The sequence below is a fragment of the Bufo gargarizans genome, chromosome 3 (genome assembly GCF_014858855.1).
Source record: "Bufo gargarizans isolate SCDJY-AF-19 chromosome 3, ASM1485885v1, whole genome shotgun sequence".
In the NCBI taxonomy this organism is placed as follows: domain Eukaryota; kingdom Metazoa; phylum Chordata; class Amphibia; order Anura; family Bufonidae; genus Bufo; species Bufo gargarizans.
In genome coordinates this window covers 564,707,550-564,726,789 of record NC_058082.1, presented here as the reverse complement: position 1 = coordinate 564,726,789, position 19,240 = coordinate 564,707,550, and the positions used below count along the sequence as shown (strand labels likewise).

Sequence of the window (19,240 nt, the reverse complement as noted above, 5' to 3'; positions counted from 1 at the left end):
ATATATATTTTTTTTTTATTTTTTTTTGGGTCCCTGAGCTGGTCCCGCATCCCATGCCCCCAGTACATGATAATAGACGTCCATGAACCAGCCCAGGATTTTCTTATATGTCCCAAAGTCCCCAATGTTCCATGGAACCCTCCCCCCATTTACCCACCACCCAACCTAACACTACACCCGACAACTCAACCTATACAAATATACAAATATATATAGACATAAAGACATATAAACTACATTACATAGTACATTACATAGTAGACCTTAACCTCACCACCCACCGTGAGGCTTTTCAGCCACACACAACCCATTAAAGCCCAAGTTTGGCGCCTGCAAGCCCTATGTCCTCATACAGCCACCAAAACAAAACAATAATCTACAGTGTCAGCTTCAGCCCACCACCGGGAGGGGAGACAACAGGCTAGGGTACCCTAAAGGCAAAACCCCTCCAGAGGAGAGAGGCTCTACCCGCCCCCAACCTCTCGTACTCCAGAGAGCGCACCTTCACCAGGTCTCCGAGAATGTTCCTAACCACCTCATCCTCGGGGAGGATTTTGCGTTGCGTCGAAACTAAACACCGTGCATGCCACGTGTAGTACCTGACCACTGAGCTGACTAGGAATAAAGTGCAAAGGTCCCTACCACCCAGGTGTCTGAATGCTCCATAGGCCCATTCCGCATAGGAGAGAGTGACCAGCCTAGGCCAGCCAATGGAGGTCCCCACCCTGGTGTAAACCTCTGTGTTAAAGGGACAATGAAGCAGGAAGTGGTCCATGCTTTCCAGCACACCACCGCACTCCTCACGGGGACACCCCCTGTCCTCAGAGCTCCTACACTTCAGATTGTCCCTCACACACAGTTTCCCATGGAAGCAGCGCCAAGTCAAGTCAAAGAACTTCAAGGGGATCCTATTGGAATTTAAAAGCCGTAACCCAACCCTCAGATCCCGACCTGGGCAGTCCCTGAGGGCCAGAGGTTTCTGGAAATGGGTCAACAGAACCCTCTGGTCAAGGAGTCTCCTTGACTGAGTCCTGATTTCCCACATCCCCAGACCCCACCGACGTAATACCTTCAGAACCAGGGCGGCATAAGCCGGGAGATGCCCATGTGGTGTGCGGAGATCCTTCACTTGCCCCCCTGTCTCCCATTCCTGGAAGAAAGGCCGAAACCATCCCCGACAGGAGGCTACCCACAGAGGAGCCCTCTCTTGCCAGAGGTTCGAGAGATTAATCTTAATAAAGGTGTTCACCAGGAACACCACAGGGTTGACCATACCCAACCCTCCTAGTCTCCTCGTACGGTAAGTAACCTCCCTCTTGACAAGGTTCAGTCTGTTTCCCCATAACATCTGGAAGAACAGACTGTAGACCCGAGTCCAGAAAGGTTCCGGCAAGACGCACACACTGCCCAGATATAACAGCAAAGGGATCAGGTAGGTTTTGATAATGTTCACCCTTTCCCTGAGGGTTAAAGACCAACCCTTCCACTGGTCCACCTTCTGAGCGGCAATCTTAAGCCTGCTATCCCAGTTTTGATGGGGGTAATCCCCCTGGCCAAATTCAATGCCGAGGACTTTTGTAGATTCCTGGGGCTCTGGAAGGGTGTCCGGGAGATCAAAACCAGGATCTCCACCTCCCAGCCAGAGACTCTCACACTTATCTCGGTTGATCTTGGACCCAGATGACTCTGAGTAGCGCTCTACCTCAGACAGTACCCACTCTGCCTCCCCTCTCGAAGACACAAAGATAGTTACGTCATCAGCATACGCCACCACCCTCAGTGTAGTCTCCGGAGCCGCCCGGTCCATCCCGATGCCCGCCAACGGCCCACAATCAACCCCTCTAAGGAAGGGATCGATCGCGAACACGTACAAAAGCGGGCTCAGAGGACAACCCTGGCGAACCCCAGATCCCACCCCAAAAGGACGCCCAATCCAACCATTCACAAGCGGGAAACTCTCTGCCCCTGCATACAAGGTCTTAAGCCAATCAACAAACCCCCCGGGCAGGCCATATCTCAGAAGGACAGACCAGAGGTACTCGTGGTTAACACGATCAAATGCTTTTGCCTGATCCAAGGACAGCATGTACCCCTTCCAGTGACCTGCCCTGCCCTGCTCCACGGCCTCCCGGACACTGAGCACAGCACTAAAAGTACTGTGGCTGGGAACAGAGCAATGCTGGGCCCCAGAAAGGAGCTGGGGTGCAAACTTCACCAGCCGATTAAATAGCACCTTTGCCAAAATCTTTCTGTCCACACCGAGGAGCGCTATGGGACGCCAATTCTCAATGTGGAAAGGATCTTTACCCTTTGACAGGATGATCAGGGCCGACCTCCTCATTGACTTTGGTAGAGTACCCGAGGAGAGACACTCATTTAATACCTCAGTCAAGAGGGGAACTAAGGTGTCCTTAAAGGTCTTGTAAAACTCAGATGTTAAGCCATCCGGACCAGGTGATTTTTTGGGAGCAAGCCCCTCAATCACCAGACTGACTTCCTCTTCACTGATCATTTCCGTCAAACCGTCAAGAGAGGGGTCTACCCCTGGTTCAGGGACAGTTTCAGTCAGGAAAGCCGATATCTTATCACGATCAAGATCCCTCCTTGCCATGAGATGTGAGTAAAAGGATCTGACAACCCCCAGAATCCCTGATCTGGACCTTCTCAGAGAACCCGTACTATCAATCAGTCCTGACACAATCTTACTACTCACTGACATCCTGCAGTTTTTGTAAGGGTCGGGCGAGCGGTATTTCCCGTAATCCCTCTCAAAAACCAAAGATGCGTGCCTATCGTACTGACACCTCATAAGCAAAGACTTCACTCTGGAGATCTCCTCACGGCTACCCCCAGTCGAGACAAGACGTTCGAGTTTCCTCCTCAGGCCCTGATACAGGCGATACTTACTCAGACTCCTGAGGCTCGAGAGCTGGCGGAAGAATCTCCCCACCCTTTCCTTGAAGATCTCCCACCACTCAGACTTACTGCCGCAGAGATCCAGCAATGGTACCTGGCTCTGAACGAAATCCTCAAAGGACTGTCTTATCTCCGCTTCTTCCAAGAGAGACGAATTGAGCCTCCAGTAGCCCCTTCCCATTCGGGGGGTCTCTGCAACATTCAGAGAAAACAAAATCATACAGTGGTCGGAGAACTCCACCTCCACAGCGGACACGGCTGAAGAGACGGCTTCCTCCTTTAAATAAAACCTGTCTATTCTAGACCTACAACTAGCCCTATGATAGGTGAACCCCGGGTGGCCTGGGGTGTGCCGGATGTGGACATCCACCAGACGAGCCTCACTAGCTATTTTATTAAGCGCAATGCTGTCGTAAGTCAGCTTGTCCCTGGAACCTCCCCTATCCTGGGGCCTCGTGACAGTATTGAAGTCCCCTCCAAAGACCACCTGCCGACTTGTAAAAAGATAGGGCTTGATCCTCATGAAGAGACACTTACGGTCCCACTTGGACTGGGGACCATAGATGTTAATTAGACGAAGTTCTTGTCCCCTCATGAGGACATCCAGGATCAGGCACCTCCCCATTTCTAATTCAATAACCCGTCGGCATTCTACCGGTGCAGTAAAAAGGACTGCCACCCCGCTATACGGCTCGGCCGCAAGAGACCAGTAGGAGGATCCGCGTCGCCACTCCCTTTTAGCTTTAAATACAGATGCCAAATCTGGCAGCCTGGTCTCCTGCAAAAACAAAATGTCAGCTTCAACCCGGCTGAAAAAATCAAAGGCCGCAAATCTAGCCGTATCTGACTTAATGCTGGCGACATTAATGGACGCCAGCGTCAACGGAGTGAGTGCCGCCATCATGGGTGATTGAATTAGATGGCTTTCTTTTCCCACTGCCCCCACCAACTTTTTCATCAGATGATGGCTTACCCCTCTTCAAACAAACAGATGTGTCCATTTCACCTCTGCCCTTGTGCTCTGACTCCAAGCCAGCCCCCACCCCTGAGGACATGTTTTCCCCAGTAGAAGGAGGCTCGGCGTCCCCCGCAGGCCCAGGTGTCACCGCGACTCCCGAAACCTCCCCACCGGCTCCCTCCCCTGAGGAGGGGGAGGTGTCACCAATGGCTTGGAACCGGTTTGAGAGACTAATCAGAGGGGGGTTGGTTGTACCTTCCTTTGGCATCTGGCGGGTGGGAGAAGATCTTAAATCTCCCTTTTTCCCTGTACGTTTATTACCCTGCTTTTGCCATCCCCCACTTCCCCCGTCATGGGGGGATAATGAGGAGATGGCACCTTCCTCTTCCTGGATCCTCCTAATTTCCTCATCCAGCTCACTGTCCCTTTGGGCCTCAGCAGTAGCAGCAGTCTCAGGGGTGAGATCAGGGTTCATCCCAGCTTCCCCAGTTGCCTGAGGTTCCCGGGATTCACCCATCTCCCTCTCCCTTCGGCGATTTTCCTGACGCCTCAGTTGGGCAGGCGTCTTTTGCTTACTTTTCTTCCCTGGCCCCTCTGTTCCTTCACTTCTGCCAGCCCCTGCCCCAGTAGAATTGGCCTCACGGCTTCCTCCCGCCGGGGCATTGACCGCATTGGCAAAGGAATGAGGGCAGCGACTGAATGGGTGACCTAAGTCACCACACAGGTGACACCTAATCTCTGCACATGATGCAGCGAGGTGGCCAATCTCCCCACACAGCGCGCACTTCTGTACAGTGCAGTTAGCACTGAAGTGTGTGGGGCTGCCGCATCTGTGACAGAGCTTCGGCTGACCCTGGTAGAAAATCTGGATGCGATCCCTTCCAAGGAAGGTGGCAGATGGTATGTGAGTAACTGTGTTTCCTAAAAGCCTAAGTTTTACCATGAACGTCCAGGCCCCAGACCAGATGCCATGTTCATCCCTGTTCTTCTTGGGAACCTCCACCACCTCCCCATATCGGCCGAGCCACGTCATGATGTCAATACACGAGAGTGACTCGTTACGGGTTAGAACGGTCACCCTCTTCACATTGTTCTGACGAGACACTGCCTGGACGGCAAAATCTCGCCAGCTGGGCTCGTCCTTTGCCATCTCATAGTTCGACCAGAAGAGCTCAAGTCCCTCCGGCCGAACAAAGCTGACATCGAACTCAGGGGTCCCATAGGGATGTATCAAGGCGTAGATGTCTGTCGCCTTGAAGCCCATCTTTAGAAGGAGCTCAACAACTTCTGATCTTGAAGGACATGTATCACTGCCCCTCCACCTCAGACGGACCACATTCCTACGGAGAGCACCCTGCCCAGCTGTCGGGAGGGACCACGTGGTCTCCCCGCTCCTTTGCTCTCGGAAGGCTGAGAGGCCATGCCTATCTATCCAAAAGGATAGATCAACCTCCCTCCCCTCTACATTGATTGTGCTCTCCCCTCTCTTTAGAGCCTCCAGAAGACGCCGCTGCAAAACGCCGTCCCCAGAGCCAGAGGACAAGGAGGGTCCCCTACTCACCCCGGCCGTGACAGTAGCAAAACTGCGCACAGGGGCTGCCACAGCCGGGGGGGGCAACCGGACCAGGTTCCACACCCTCCCCGCTTACCAAAGACCCTCCACCACCCACTTCCATATCTTCCATCCCCAAACCAGCCTTACTTACAACAGATTCTGCGACCTCCCTTCCTTCCCTCCTAACACCATTCACTCCACCATCCAAACCCCCAGACATATTTTTATTAAAAATAATTTTCTGCCCCCCACCTGCTCCCACACTCATACTGGCTGAACCGGTGTGTTTTGGTGTAATTATTGGTACCTCAGCATCACTGGGCCCTGGGGTCGGAGCTGCCCCCAAAAGACAGACCACAGCCCCAACCCCACTTTTATCATTGCCCTCCGCTTCCTCAGTACTACCATTTACAACTTTTGGGCGCCGCTGATCCATTACCGGGCGCCGCTGATCCAAACGCTGCTGATCTGTTCTTTCATGGCGCCGCTCATCTGGACCAGCAGCGCCAATACAAAACAAAGGCTTTGGCCTCAGTTCTTGACCTTCATTGGGAGGCGTAACCGTCATAGCTCCGACAGCTCCTTCATGCCTCTGCTGGCCCGAGGGAACAGCGTCATCAGCGGTTGGAGCCATCGGAGCTCCTGCAGCCATCTGTGGCGTGGAGCCACCCCCTCCTCCCATCAGGGAGCAAACTCCAGCGCCAGAGATTTTTCTCTCATCCTCCGCAGTAACCTTCCTGTCCGGCTTTTCAGCCGGTGTCGCACCAGCTCCATCCCCGTTACTGCAAACAGAGACGGAGCTCACCACCATATCGGATACCTCGCTCTCCCCTCTCTCCTGCACCGAGTCCACTGCAGGACACGGGCTGGGCTGAGAAGAGGGGCTAATACAGTGAGCCGGCCCTGCGGTCGACCCGGGGGTCCCAGGGAGGGGGGTGTATACATATCTTACCTGCTCCTGGAGCTTGGTCTTCTTAGCCTTTTTCTTTCCTTCCCCAGGCGTCTCCGGTGGCAACTCATCACCAAAGCATAAGTCCTGGAAACGCACTGGGGACTCCAGGAGCTGGATCTCCTCCACTAGGGCCCCTCCCGGGCCGCAGGTCTCATACTCATCCCCCGAGCCGCAGCTGGGTGACCTTGCTATTTGGCGTGCAGGGGGCCCACTGTACGGAATCTGCTCCTGCAGGCTGCCAGGTGGATCTTGCTGGTCATCATCATCATCCTCCTCCTGCACGACTGGTTCCTTCTCCACCTGGCTGTCAGGCTGCTGCCCCATCTGCCCCTTCTCCTCCGCCATCTTCCGAAAACGTTCCTCGTTTAGGAGTTTTTCCTTAAACGGGCCGCTTTTATCTCGGAGTACAGTCCGCCTTTGCTCAATCTCGCCAATGTCAGCTTGTAGCTGCTTTATTTGGCTCTCCAGCCCCTGCTTCTTCCTCTTTGGGGCCACTCCAACACAAGACCTCAAGCCGCGCAGCTCCTCCCGGAGCCTCCTCAGGGTCTTAGTCGCGTCTTCGTACTCACGGAGGTGGCTCATGACCCGGGATCCGTAGGTGGAAATGGACTCCCGGGCCCTCAGTACGCCCCAGCCTTCCTCCTCAAGATCTGCTTCACCTCCGTGAACACTCGGCTTTTGCTGGGCCCCGGAAGGGCCACTCTCACCCATGCTGGCATTCGGGTCCTCCTTAGCGGATCCAGCCTTGCGGCTCTTCCTACTACCCTCAGACTCAGGGGAGACAGAAGCCACATTACTGCGACTCCTGCCAGATCTTCTTACCCCTGAGTCCTCCATGCAGGCCAAACGCTGGCTTCTCCTGTCCCCTGAAGGCCTGCCGCTGGGAACAGGAGCCTGGGGCTTGCTTCCCTCGCTCATGCCTGAGAACCCACTCTCCCCCTGGGGAGGAGAGAGCCGGCCTCAGGTGGATAGATTTTCCTCCAAACGCTCAGGAGCAGCAGCAGCAGCAGCAGCTACACACAGCCACAGGCGACCACACCCACAGGTAATCGCAGCTCAGGAACAGCTGGTCCAGAGCTGCACTCGTTATTCTGCTGGTGGAGTCACTGTGTACATACATTACATTACTTATCCTGTACTGATCCTGAGTTACATCCTGTCTGATACTCCAGAGCTGCACTCACTATTCTGCTGGTGGAGTCACTGTGTACATACATTACATTACTTATCCTGTACTGATCCTGAGTTACATCCTGTATTATACTCCAGAGCTGCACTCACTATTCTGCTGGTGCAGTCACTGTGTACATACATTACATTACTTATCCTGTACTGATCCTGAGTTACATCCTGTATTATACTCCAGAGCTGCACTCACTATTCTGCTGGTGCAGTCACTGTGTACATACATTACATTACTTATCCTGTACTAATCCTGAATTACATCCTGTATTATACTCCAGAGCTGCACTCACTATTCTGCTGGTGCAGTCACTGTGTACATACATTACATTACTTATCCTGTACTGATCCTGAGTTACATCCTGTCTGATACTCCAGAGCTGCACTCACTATTCTGCTGGTGGAGTCACTGTGTACATACATTACATTACTTATCCTGTACTGATCCTGAGTTACATCCTGTCTGATACTCCAGAGCTGCACTCACTATTCTGCTGGTGCAGTCACTGTGTACATACATTACATTACTTATCCTGTACTGATCCTGAGTTACATCCTGTATTATACCCCAGAGCTGCACTCACTATTCTGCTGGTGCAGTCACTGTGTACATACATTACATAACTTATCCTGTACTGATCCTGATTACTTCCTGTATTACACTACAGAGCTGCACTCACTATTCTGCTGGTGGAGTCACTGTGTACATACATTACATTACTTTTGCGCAGCTCTATTCACTTTGTTCCGAAAATAGGCGAGTAAGCGCCATAGAGGTGAATGGAGAAATGAGTGTCCATATCCGAGATGTGCGCCCATTGGGGACCCTGTGTACAGCGCTGCAGATTACGTCTGAGGAAGCAAGGAACATTGGTGAAACGTGCACAGTAAATACATTCGTGTGCATACGGCCTGGTGATAATGGAAATTAGTGAGGCGCCCTTAACAGGTTCTCACCATAAGCAGTGGATGGCACTATAAATACACAAAGACCGCCCAACGCCCCCGAACATACGTGAAGTCGGGGTCACGCTGCAAAAATCTTGAAATCTCACTTAACATGATCTTGCTGCGCGAGTCGTGTACCGAGAGTGAACCTGGGATTCTACTAATGGGTGGGACCAGGTGACGACCTCTCAGTGAACACGGCTTTTAGCATCTATGGAAATGCATTTCACATATACGTGCCGTGACTATAGCCCGGAGGAGGCATCCATGGGGAATGCGTCCTATGCTTGATTCAATATCTTGTGACAAGGACTCCGATGAAGGGCACCAGAAAATCACGCGAACGAAAGGAAGGTGGTGGTAGGTGGCTCGTGTCAGCAGTCTATAGGTTGTGCTATAGGAGAATCACCTTCAGATAGTGGACACCAAGGTCAAAGAAAGATGGAAGACGTCCATTACACCCGGCAGCACATCCGAGGACACCGAGCACTTGTAGGTTGTGGCTGCCATCATTGCCGGAGGCACCGGGTCCACATCAGTATTACTGCCCCATACAAGCAATTTACAGAAAGTCCCAGAAGGACTTGGTAAAAGGACTCTCATCACGAGTGACCTACATACAGGGGCCCCACAAGGTCCACCCAATACTATATACAATCCAGAGTCACGGGTACTATAGGGAGCAGAAACACACACGTGCCATATACAGCTCTGGAATTGTGAGTGCAGCTCTGGAGTATAATACAGGATGTAACTCAGGATCAGTACAGGATAAGTAATGTAATGTATGTACACAGTGACTGCACCAGCAGAATAGTGAGTGCAGCTCTGGAGTATAATACAGGGTGTAACTCAGGATCAGTACAGTATAAGTAATGTATGTACACAGTGACTGCACCAGCAGAATAGTGAGTGCAGCTCTGGAGTATAATACAGGATGTAACTCAGGATCAGTACAGGATAAGTAATGTAATGTATGTACACAGTGATTCCACCAGCAGAATAGTGAGTGCAGCTCTGGAGTATAATACAGGGTGTAACTCAGGATCAGTACAGTATAAGTAATGTATGTACACAGTGACTGCACCAGCAGAATAGCGAGTGCAGCTCTGGAGTATAATACAGGATGTAACTCAGGATCAGTACAGGATAAGTAATGTAATGTAAGTACACAGTGACTGCACCAGCAGAATTGTGAGTGCAGCTCTGGAGTATAATACAGGATGTAACTCGGGATCAGTACAGGATAAGTAATGTAATGTATGTACACAGTGACTGCACCAGCAGAATAGTGAGTGCAGCTCTGGAGTATAATACAGGGTGTAACTCAGGATCAGTACAGTATAAGTAATGTATGTACACAGTGACTGCACCAGCAGAATAGTGAGTGCAGCTCTGGAGTATAATACAGGATGTAACTCAGGATCAGTACAGGATAAGTAATGTAATGTATGTACACAGTGATTCCACCAGATAGAATATTGAGTGCAGCTCTGGAGTATAATACAGGATGTAACTCAGGAACAAAAATACAACTGTATAAGGCCGAATGCACACGGCCGTGGAACATGGACGTGAGCGGTCCGTGATATCCCGGCCTGGCATCCTGCTGATTGGTTACTATGACGCCGTGTGCTTCATGCCGCCGCTGCACTACAGTAATACACTCGTATAGATCATACAAGTGTATTACTGTAGTGCAGCGGTGGCATGAAGCGCACGGCGTCATAGCAACCAATGACGCTGTGCGCTCCTGCTGTCAGCAGGATGCCAGGCCGGGATACCACCGACCGCTCACGTCCATGTTCCACTGCCGTGTGCATTCGGCCTAAGGGTCCATTCACACATACGTGTGTGTTTTGAGTATCTGCAAAACACGGAGACCGGCAATGTGCGTTTTCGCATTTTGTGGACCGAACATCGCCGGCACTAATAGAATATGCCTATTCTTGTCTGCTATTGCGGACAAGAATAGGACATGTTCTATTTTTTTCGGGATCGGAATTGCGGACCCGGAAGTGCAGGTCCGCAATTCCGGATCCAGGCCGCACATCGTGCAGCCCTATAGAAATGAATGGGTCCGCAATTCCGTTCCGCAAAATGCGGAACGGAATTGCGGATGTGTGAATGGAGCCTAACTCTAGCTCTCCATAGGCAATAAAAATTATTTAGAAATGTACATTTTATTACCAGTTTGTCTACTATAGTATCTATATGATTTTTTTTTTATAGATTTATGATTTATTTTAATCCTTATAGTGTCCCTGTTGATAGATAGATATTAGATATAAGAGAGAGATATGAGATATATGATGGATAGAGACATACATGTTAAATAGTACTTTTTGACAGAAGTGGACGCCTCAAGGACATATATTTACTGGTGATTTTATATTTTTAATGGGCTCCTTGTTCAGTGACACCTGTGGCCCTGCTCTAGTGTGTCTGTGCTCCCAGGGGCCACAGGCTGCAGCTAACAGCATTTATGTGTGAAAAAGAAAATCAATGTTCTGCACTTTTCCTGGTTGTGTTTGTTCGTGGCCGCTATCTGTGGGGCACCCCCCCCCCCCCCCCCCCCCCCGGCGCTGCTGCTGTGTTTTTTTCTGGAATTCCCCATTGCAGGGCCCATGACAATTAAAGATAATAACCACAGAAGAGGCGCCAGCTGAGGCTGTTATTGTCTCTGTAATTACGGATCAGCCGCACGTCCTTCTCTCATTTGCAAGGGACAGCGCTCCGTCTAGGAATAACATGGCTGCCGGAGTCATTAGCTGGAAATGAATTCTTTCAGAGAGCTCCATACAATTTATAGAAAACCCCTGTTCACACAGTGGGGAATGGTGGGGTATCTTATAGGGGGGCCGGGCCGCTGTCACTGTTATAGTGGGCCCTGGAGCTGTCACTATTATAGGGGGTTACTGGGGCTGTCACTGTTATAGTGGACCCTGGAGCTGTCACTGTTATAGGGGGTTACTGGGGCTGTCACTGTTATAGGGGGTACTGGGGCTGTCACTGTTATAGGGGGTACTGGGGCTGTCACTGTTATCGGGGGTCCTGGGGCTGTCACTGTTATAGGGGGTACTGGGGCTGTTATAGGAGTTACTGAGGCTGTTATAGGGGTTACTGAGGCTGTTATAGGGGTTACTGAGGCTGTCACTGTTATAGGGATACTGGGGCTGTCACTGTTATAGGGGTACTGGGGCTGTCACTGTTATAGGGGGTACTGGGGCTGTCACTGTTATAGGGGGTACTGGGGCTGTCACTGTTATAGGGGGTACTGGGGCTATCACTGTAATAGGGGGTACTGGGGCTGTCACTGTAATAGGGGGTACTGGGGCTGTCACTGTAATAGGGGGTACTGGGGCTGTCACTGTAATAGGGGGTACTGGGGCTGTCACTGTTATAGGGGGGTACTGGGGCTGTCACTGTTATAGGGGTTACTGAGGCTGTCACTGTTATTGTCACAACCAGACAGCTGAGAAGCTCTGACAGAGGCCTTTCAGAACCTCCTCCTTGAGTTTCTGTGTTGTGGTATTCAGCTCCTCCTCTCGTTAACCTCTCTCAGCTGTCATGTGTTGGACTAATTGCTTCCCTTTAAATTCCTCCCCAGAAGGCTTTTCTGGGCGGCTTATACTACTTCCTGGAGTGTGTGTGCATGCTGACTCTGTTCTCCTGTTTGCTTCAAAGCTAAGTGTTGTACCTTTATCTGTTATTTTCTGTTTGCTGGATCCCAGGTGACCCTGACTCCCTCCGTATCTTGTGTAGGGAGCCGGTGGTCGTGTCCCCTCACTATTGTAGGGTGCTCAGGGCTTTATAGTCAAGGTTCGTGGATATGCAAACCTCCACCATTAGGATCTTTGCATAGGCTGAGCAGCCAGGGAAAGTGCCAGGTCTTCTGCAGGGGTCTCCCTTGGTTCCTTAGCTTTTGGATCCAGCGAGTCATTTATACATGTTGCTTTGCCTTGTTTCCTGTACACCGTCCGTGACAGTTATAGGGGTTACTGAGGCTGTCACTGTTTAGGAGTTACTGGGGCTGTCACTGTTATAGGGGGCACTGGGGCTGTCACTGTAATAGGGGGTACTGGGGCTATCATTGTAATAGGGGGTACTGGGGCTGTCACTGTAATAGGGGGTACTGGGGCTGTCACTGTAATAGGGGTTACTGGGGCTGTCACTGTTATAGGGGGTACTGGGGCTGTCACTGTTATAGGGGGTACTGGGGCTGTCACTGTTATAGGGGGTACTGGGGCTATCACTGTAATAGGGGGTACTGGGGCTGTCACTGTAATAGGGGGTACTGGGGCTGTCACTGTAATAGGGGGTACTGGGGCTGTCACTGTAATAGGGGGTACTGGGGCTGTCACTGTAATAGGGGGTACTGGGGCTGTCACTGTAATAGGGGGTACTGGGGCTGTCACCGTTATAGGGGGCACTGGGGCTGTCACTGTTATAGGAGGCACTGGGGCTGTCACTGTAATAGGGGGTACTGGGGCTGTCACTGTAATAGGGGGTACTAGGGCTGTCACTGTAATAGGGGGTACTGGGGCTGTCACTGTAATAGGGGGTACTGGGGCTGTCACTTTAATAACCGGGCCTAGGCTGGTAATCGCTGGTAATGTAGAGTGTTTTTCTTGCAGAAATCTTACATTCCCTCGTTTTCTTTGTGTTTTTGTTCTTGCGGATTAATTAATGGAAGTCACATTGATGGAAGGGGAAAGGATTAATAGGAGCGGGCTCGGGCTAACGAGGGTTATGGCCGGGGACAATATGGAGGCTATATTTATCCTGTGTGTGGAGAGGAGCGATTACCAGCCTAGGCCCGGTTACCGCGGCAACCATCTCTAGGGGGCCTGGAAATCCTGAAGAGTGTATTGATCATCCATAATGATGTAGTGGGAGAGGAGGGAGGGGTGATCACAGGAATCAGGGGCCCGCGCAGAAGACATACAGTATATGTCCCAAACTGTGTAAAATAAATGAAGAATACACAGCGGGGGCCACATAGTGCACAGACAGCCCCCGCTGCCCCTTACATCAATTTATATCTATCTATTGGTGGGATTGGCATTTATGGGGCCCCAAGCAAAGTTATATCTGGGGGCCCTAATCAGGACAACTAGCCAGGAATCCTGGCAGAGGTCCTCTCTGTCCACGACCACAACCGTATGAGAGTCTTTAGGACGCAGGTAAAATTGAAAGTTGTGGTCAGCAACGATTCTACATCTTCTGCTGCCTGAGGTAAAAAGCCCACCGTTGTGCCAAATTCTTAATCCATCCCCCCACCCAGCTCCACTTCTAAAGCCATATTTGAATTGGACATTACATATGGCACCACATACCTCTTACATCCAGTGACGTCTCCTTTGATGTAGACGTTCTCTTTCCTCATCTTCTCCATTCACACCAGACCGCCATGACAAATTATTTCAGTAGCTACTCGTCCCTGCAGAGTTTGGCGCTCAGACATCGTAGATTCCTCACTTTTCCATCATCCTCCCCCTCCTGGTGCCCCAACAGTGTTATACTGCTGTTACCCCCATTTCTGCGCCCGCTGGGCTCCCCAATGCCCCCAAATATTATACAGTGTCCTACAGATAGAACTAAAAGTCCCAACAATAGTAATAATTCTATCCCAGAGTGCCCTCATTAGTAGTACTACCCCATAGAGTGCCCCCATTACTGATAATGCTGTTAAAGAGTGCCCACTTAATTATATAGCAATGCCCTCCATACTGTGCCCAATAATAATGCCCCTCAGTACCCCAGTAGTAATATTGCAGTTTTGTTGTGCTCCCAGTATTGGCCCTTGCATGTTTAATGCCCCCCAGTATTTATAATTGCCCCAGTATGTTTTTTTCCCAGTCGTGTATTATTATAATGCCCCCCCAGCAGTGCTCCTTTATTCATAATGACCCCCATTAGTGCCCCCTGCTTTGTTATAATGCCCCTCCGCAGCGACCCCAGTATATTTATAATACCCCTCCACAGTGCCCCCAATATTATTATAATGCCCCCGAACAGTGCTCCTTTATTTATAATGACCCCCATTAGTACCCCTTGTATTTTTATAATGCTCCCCAGTAGCCTGTATTTTTATTATGCCCCTCCGCAGTGCCCCCTATATTTTTACCTCCTTTGCTGGCTGGATTCATTTTTCCCATCACATTATACACTGCCTGTTTCCATGGTTATGACCACCCTGCAATCCAGCAGCGGTGGCCATGCTCGCACACTGTAGGAAAAAGCACTAGCCTATGTGCGCCCCCACAGTCTCGGCCACCTTAGAGGCTGACACTTTTTCCGATAGTGTGCAATCGCGACCACCGCTGCTGGATTGCAGGGTGGTCGTAACCATGGAAACGAGAAGTGTATAATGTAATGGAAAAATGAATCCAGCCAGCAAAGGAAGCAATATGGACAATCAGAATATATTATTAAGTGCCTTGTATTAACTTTCTCTACATAATAAATGCTACTTACTTAAGTGAGACGACCCCTTTCCAGCAGTGCCTCCTTTATGTCCTCCACCTCTGTACTTCAGGGGGAAAAAAGTACTGCTTACCGCACTCCCGTCGCCAGGCGATGCTTTACCTGTGTCTCTGCGCAAGCGGCACAATGACACCTCCCCCTGAACGCAGGTGGATGTGACAACGTCATTGTGCCGCCTAAAGACCAGTGGCATGAGGTCACGTTTATGGTGACTGCCAGTGCCATTGTACTGCATCAGGACTATTAGAGTGAACAGCAGGGACGGCAGCCTGTATGCCCTACAGCCTGAGCCAAGATGTGGCGCTCTCTGACAGGGGGCCCCCATGTAATTGGTGGTGGTCAGTTGGTCAGACTGCCCCTGTATCTATCTATCTATCTATCTCATCTTTTCTTCTTTTCCTTCCTTCAATTTCTTTCTTTCTGCGGTCCTTCTTTCAATTTCTTCATTCTTTTCTTCTTTCCTCAATACTTTTCTTGTTCTTCAGTCCTTCTTCGGGCAATTTCGGCCTCTTTCGGCTTTCGTCTCTTTCAGGGAATGAGGGGCTTTTCGTTTCTTCAATTACTTTCTCGGGAGAGTCTTTCCTTCAATTACTTTCGGTCTCTGGCGCTTTCCGTCAAGTACTTTCTTTCTTCTTTTTCTCCGTCTTTTCTTTTGCTTCTTCGTTCTTCTTCTTCTTTCTTTCGTTCTTTCTTTCTTTCTTCTTTTCCTCTTTCTTCGGAGTGTCTTCTTTCTTTCTTCTTTCGTTCTTCTTCTTCAATTTCTTTCCTCCTTCTTTCTTTCTTTTCCTTCAATTTCTTTCTTTCTTTCTTTCTTTCTTCCTTTCAATTTCTTTCCTTCTTTTTTTTCTTTTGCTTCTTTCCTTCAATTTCTTTCTTTCTTTCTTTCTTTCCTTCAATTTCTTTCTTTCTTTTTCTTTTTTTTTTTCCTTTAATTTCTTTCCTTCTTTCTTTTCCATCTTTCCTTCAATTACTTTTTTTCTTTTCCTTCCTTCTTTCAATTTATTTCCTTCAATTACTTTCTTTCTTTCTTTTCCTTCCTTCAATTATTTTCTTTCTTTCTTTTTCTTTCTTTCTTTTCCTTCCCTTTCCTTCCTTCAATTTCTTTCTTTCTCCTATATATCTGATCTTGTTCAAAAATGATATCTTTTCTATCACAGAAATGTCTCCTTGACTGACTGGTCAGTGACCCTGATTAATGTGCGCTGTCCCTTGTATCCACAGTATGTAGTGGAATAATGGAAAATGCAGCACTTACCTACGACGACACAGTTATAGCAGTGCTGTATCTTTCAGATTTAGCAGAGCAGAGTTTGTCTGTAGAGAAGCTCATTGGAATATCAGAGTGATAGGTACAGTTTTATGTAGAGACGTGAGTAAGAATTATCATAGCAATTTGCCCTAAAGGATTAAATAAAAAAATCAACTCTGCTAAAATAAAGAATGTTTTTCTCTGGCTTTTTTGTTTAGATGGAACCCCCAAAATCAATTCGGCGTTCAGCGAAAAAGTGGTGAGCGGCGGAGAACCCTGTGTCCCTGATGTGTAACGTAAAAGGCACCCCTCTACCCACTATCACCTGGACCCTGGACGACGAGCCCATTATCAAGAACGGCAACCACCGAATCAGCCAGATCATCACCTCCGACGGCAACGTGGTCAGCTATCTCAACATCACCAACACAGGGGTGCGGGATGGGGGCGTCTACCGCTGCACTGCCAATAACTCTGCGGGAGTCGTCCTGTACCAGGCTCGAATAAACGTAAGAGGTGCTTGTCAAATCAGCTCCTCAAAAAAAAAAAAAATTATAATTGTATAATAAATGAAAACATTATGCAATATGTGCTTGCTTTGACCTGATTTCACAATTTTGCTGGTTGCCCTTGGAAACAGTCAGCAGTTTGTCTGCTCCCCCCTTGTCAGACATGTGACCTGACGCCTGAAGACTATTCTGAATGTAGCTTTAGATACGACTAGAGAAGAAAACCTCACGTTTGTAGAAAACTGTAGAAAATATTTTTGTTTTTTATTATTTTCAATTTGTTTTTATGTAAAAACAAGTCAGTGTATAGGTATGACTGTCAGTGTCCAATGCTCAGGTGTCTCAGGGATATTAGAGCATGGCAAAATTACCTTGTCTCCTGTCTTTTTGGATTAGCTGGATGTAGCAGTGCGGGGCCGTGATGTCATACTTAAAGGGCATCTGTCAGCAGTTTTGTACCTATGACACTGGCTGACCTGTTACATGTGCGCTTGGCAGCTGAAGGCACCTGTGTTGGTCCCATGTTCACATGTTCCCGCATTGCTGAGAAAAATGGTGTTTTAATATATGCAAATTAGACTCTAGGAGCAACAGGGGCGTTGCCGTTACACCTAGAGGCTCTGCTCTCTCGGCAACTGCTGCGCCAGGTGTGATGATGTTCTCACTGCCTGACCCTGTTAATCAAAGTGCAGAGGGCGTGGCAGTTCCAGAGAGATCAGAGTCTCTGGGTGTAATGGCAACGCCCCCGTTGCTCTTAGAGGCTCATTTGCATATATTAAAACTTTATTTTTCTCAGCAGTGCGGACACATATGAATATGGGACCAATACAGATAGCTCCAGCTGCCAAGTGCAGATAGAACAGGTCAGCCAGTGTCATACATACAAAACTGCTGACAGATGCCCAGTAATCAGGCCATACATTTCATTAATTTATATCGTCCTCTCCAATTTCGGCAGGATCGGCAAACCTTCTGATATGTATGGGAGTGTCTGACCTTGCCGTCCACTGCCGATGTCGGGGAAGGGAAAGATTGGGCTGCTGGATTTCAACAGGACCAATCCTTTTGTTCTCAGGGGAGATAAGCTTCTGACAGTTGCTTTCTCCCTGTTGCCATTCAGAACACATGCATGCTTGGCCGAGAGGGCATGTGTATGTGGGTTTGGGGGAAGGAATAACTTTTGGAATAGTTTGCCTGACATCTTTCTGATAGGCCTTACAGTGGGTAGGAAAACCTTTAATTGCAGGCAGCAACCTTCCTTAATCATTAAAGGGAACCTGTCACAGGGATTTTGTGTATAGAGCTGAGGACATGGGCTGCTAGATGGGCGCTAGCACACCCGCAATATCCAGTCCCCATAGCTCTGTGTGCTTTTATTGTGTAACAAAAAACGATTTGATACATATGCAAATTAACCTGAGATGAGTCCTGTATGTGAGATGAGTCAGAGACAGGACTCATCTTAGGTTAGTTTGCATATGTGCATGTGGGCTCCGATATCTTCCTGACAGGAATATATTGGCGAAAGTCTCAGCTTTTAATATCTGCATTTATGACTAGCCAGTATAGTCAGTGGCATATCCGTTTGGTGCATTTCTTCTGTGATTTATAGTTTGCATATGTATCAAATCGTTTTTTTTTACACAATAAAAGCACACAGAGCTATGGGGACTGGGTATTGCGGATGTGCTAGTGGCGATCTAACAACCCATGTCCTCAGCTCTATACACAAAATCCCTCTGACAGGTTCCCTTTAAGCGTCATGCAGGATTATGGTTTGTATCAGCAGGTCCTATGAAGACCGCGAGTCTCCATGGTAACAGACTACATTCAGACCCTGCGTAGTCATATCCTGCAGTCGTTCTTCCTTCCAATTGAACAGCAGAGTGAGAAGTAGGGCACACGTTGAGAGAGTTTTCAGGATCTGACTACACAGGGTTTGTTTGTAGTCTGTTACTATGGGGCACATAGATCGGCATGGGCTCTGTATGCACAAAACTGTAGATGTTATTTTACAGAACTTTTTTATTTATAGTTTAGATGCATTAGAGCGGTAATACAAGGTAAACATGTCAGTTGCAATAGGCCTCAGCGTTACGTTTGTGCTCCTGTATTCTAGAATCATATAGTGCTCCCCTACGGTTTTTTTTAGGGCCGGCCAGCATTCGACCAATGAAAAATATCACAGCAATAGCCGGGAGAGACACGTACATTCACTGCCGTGTGATTGGGTATCCCTACTACTCCATAAAGTGGTACAAGAACTCCAACCTCCTCCCATTCAACCATCGTCAGGTGGCTTTTGAGAACAACGGGACTTTAAAGCTCTCGGACGTGCAGAAGGACGTGGATGAAGGGGAGTACACGTGTAATGTTCTCGTCCAGCCGCAGCTCTCCACGAGCCAGAGTGTCCATGTCACTGTGAAAGGTAATAGAATGTCCATTTTCTTCTTTCTATGGGATCAGAAATGTATAATTCTGG

At 49.1% G+C, this 19,240-nt stretch overlaps 1 protein-coding gene across 1 annotated transcript in view; it reads left to right on the top strand.

Moving 5' to 3' along the window:
- Positions 1-19,240, top strand: part of LOC122932841 (Down syndrome cell adhesion molecule homolog) — a 406,234-nt gene that overhangs the window by 176,233 nt on the left and 210,761 nt on the right. Inside the window, 3 exon segments of the mRNA XM_044287480.1 lie at positions 16,468-16,523; positions 16,525-16,765; positions 18,911-19,186. Of these exon segments, the coding sequence (XP_044143415.1) occupies positions 16,468-16,523; positions 16,525-16,765; positions 18,911-19,186 (573 nt within the window).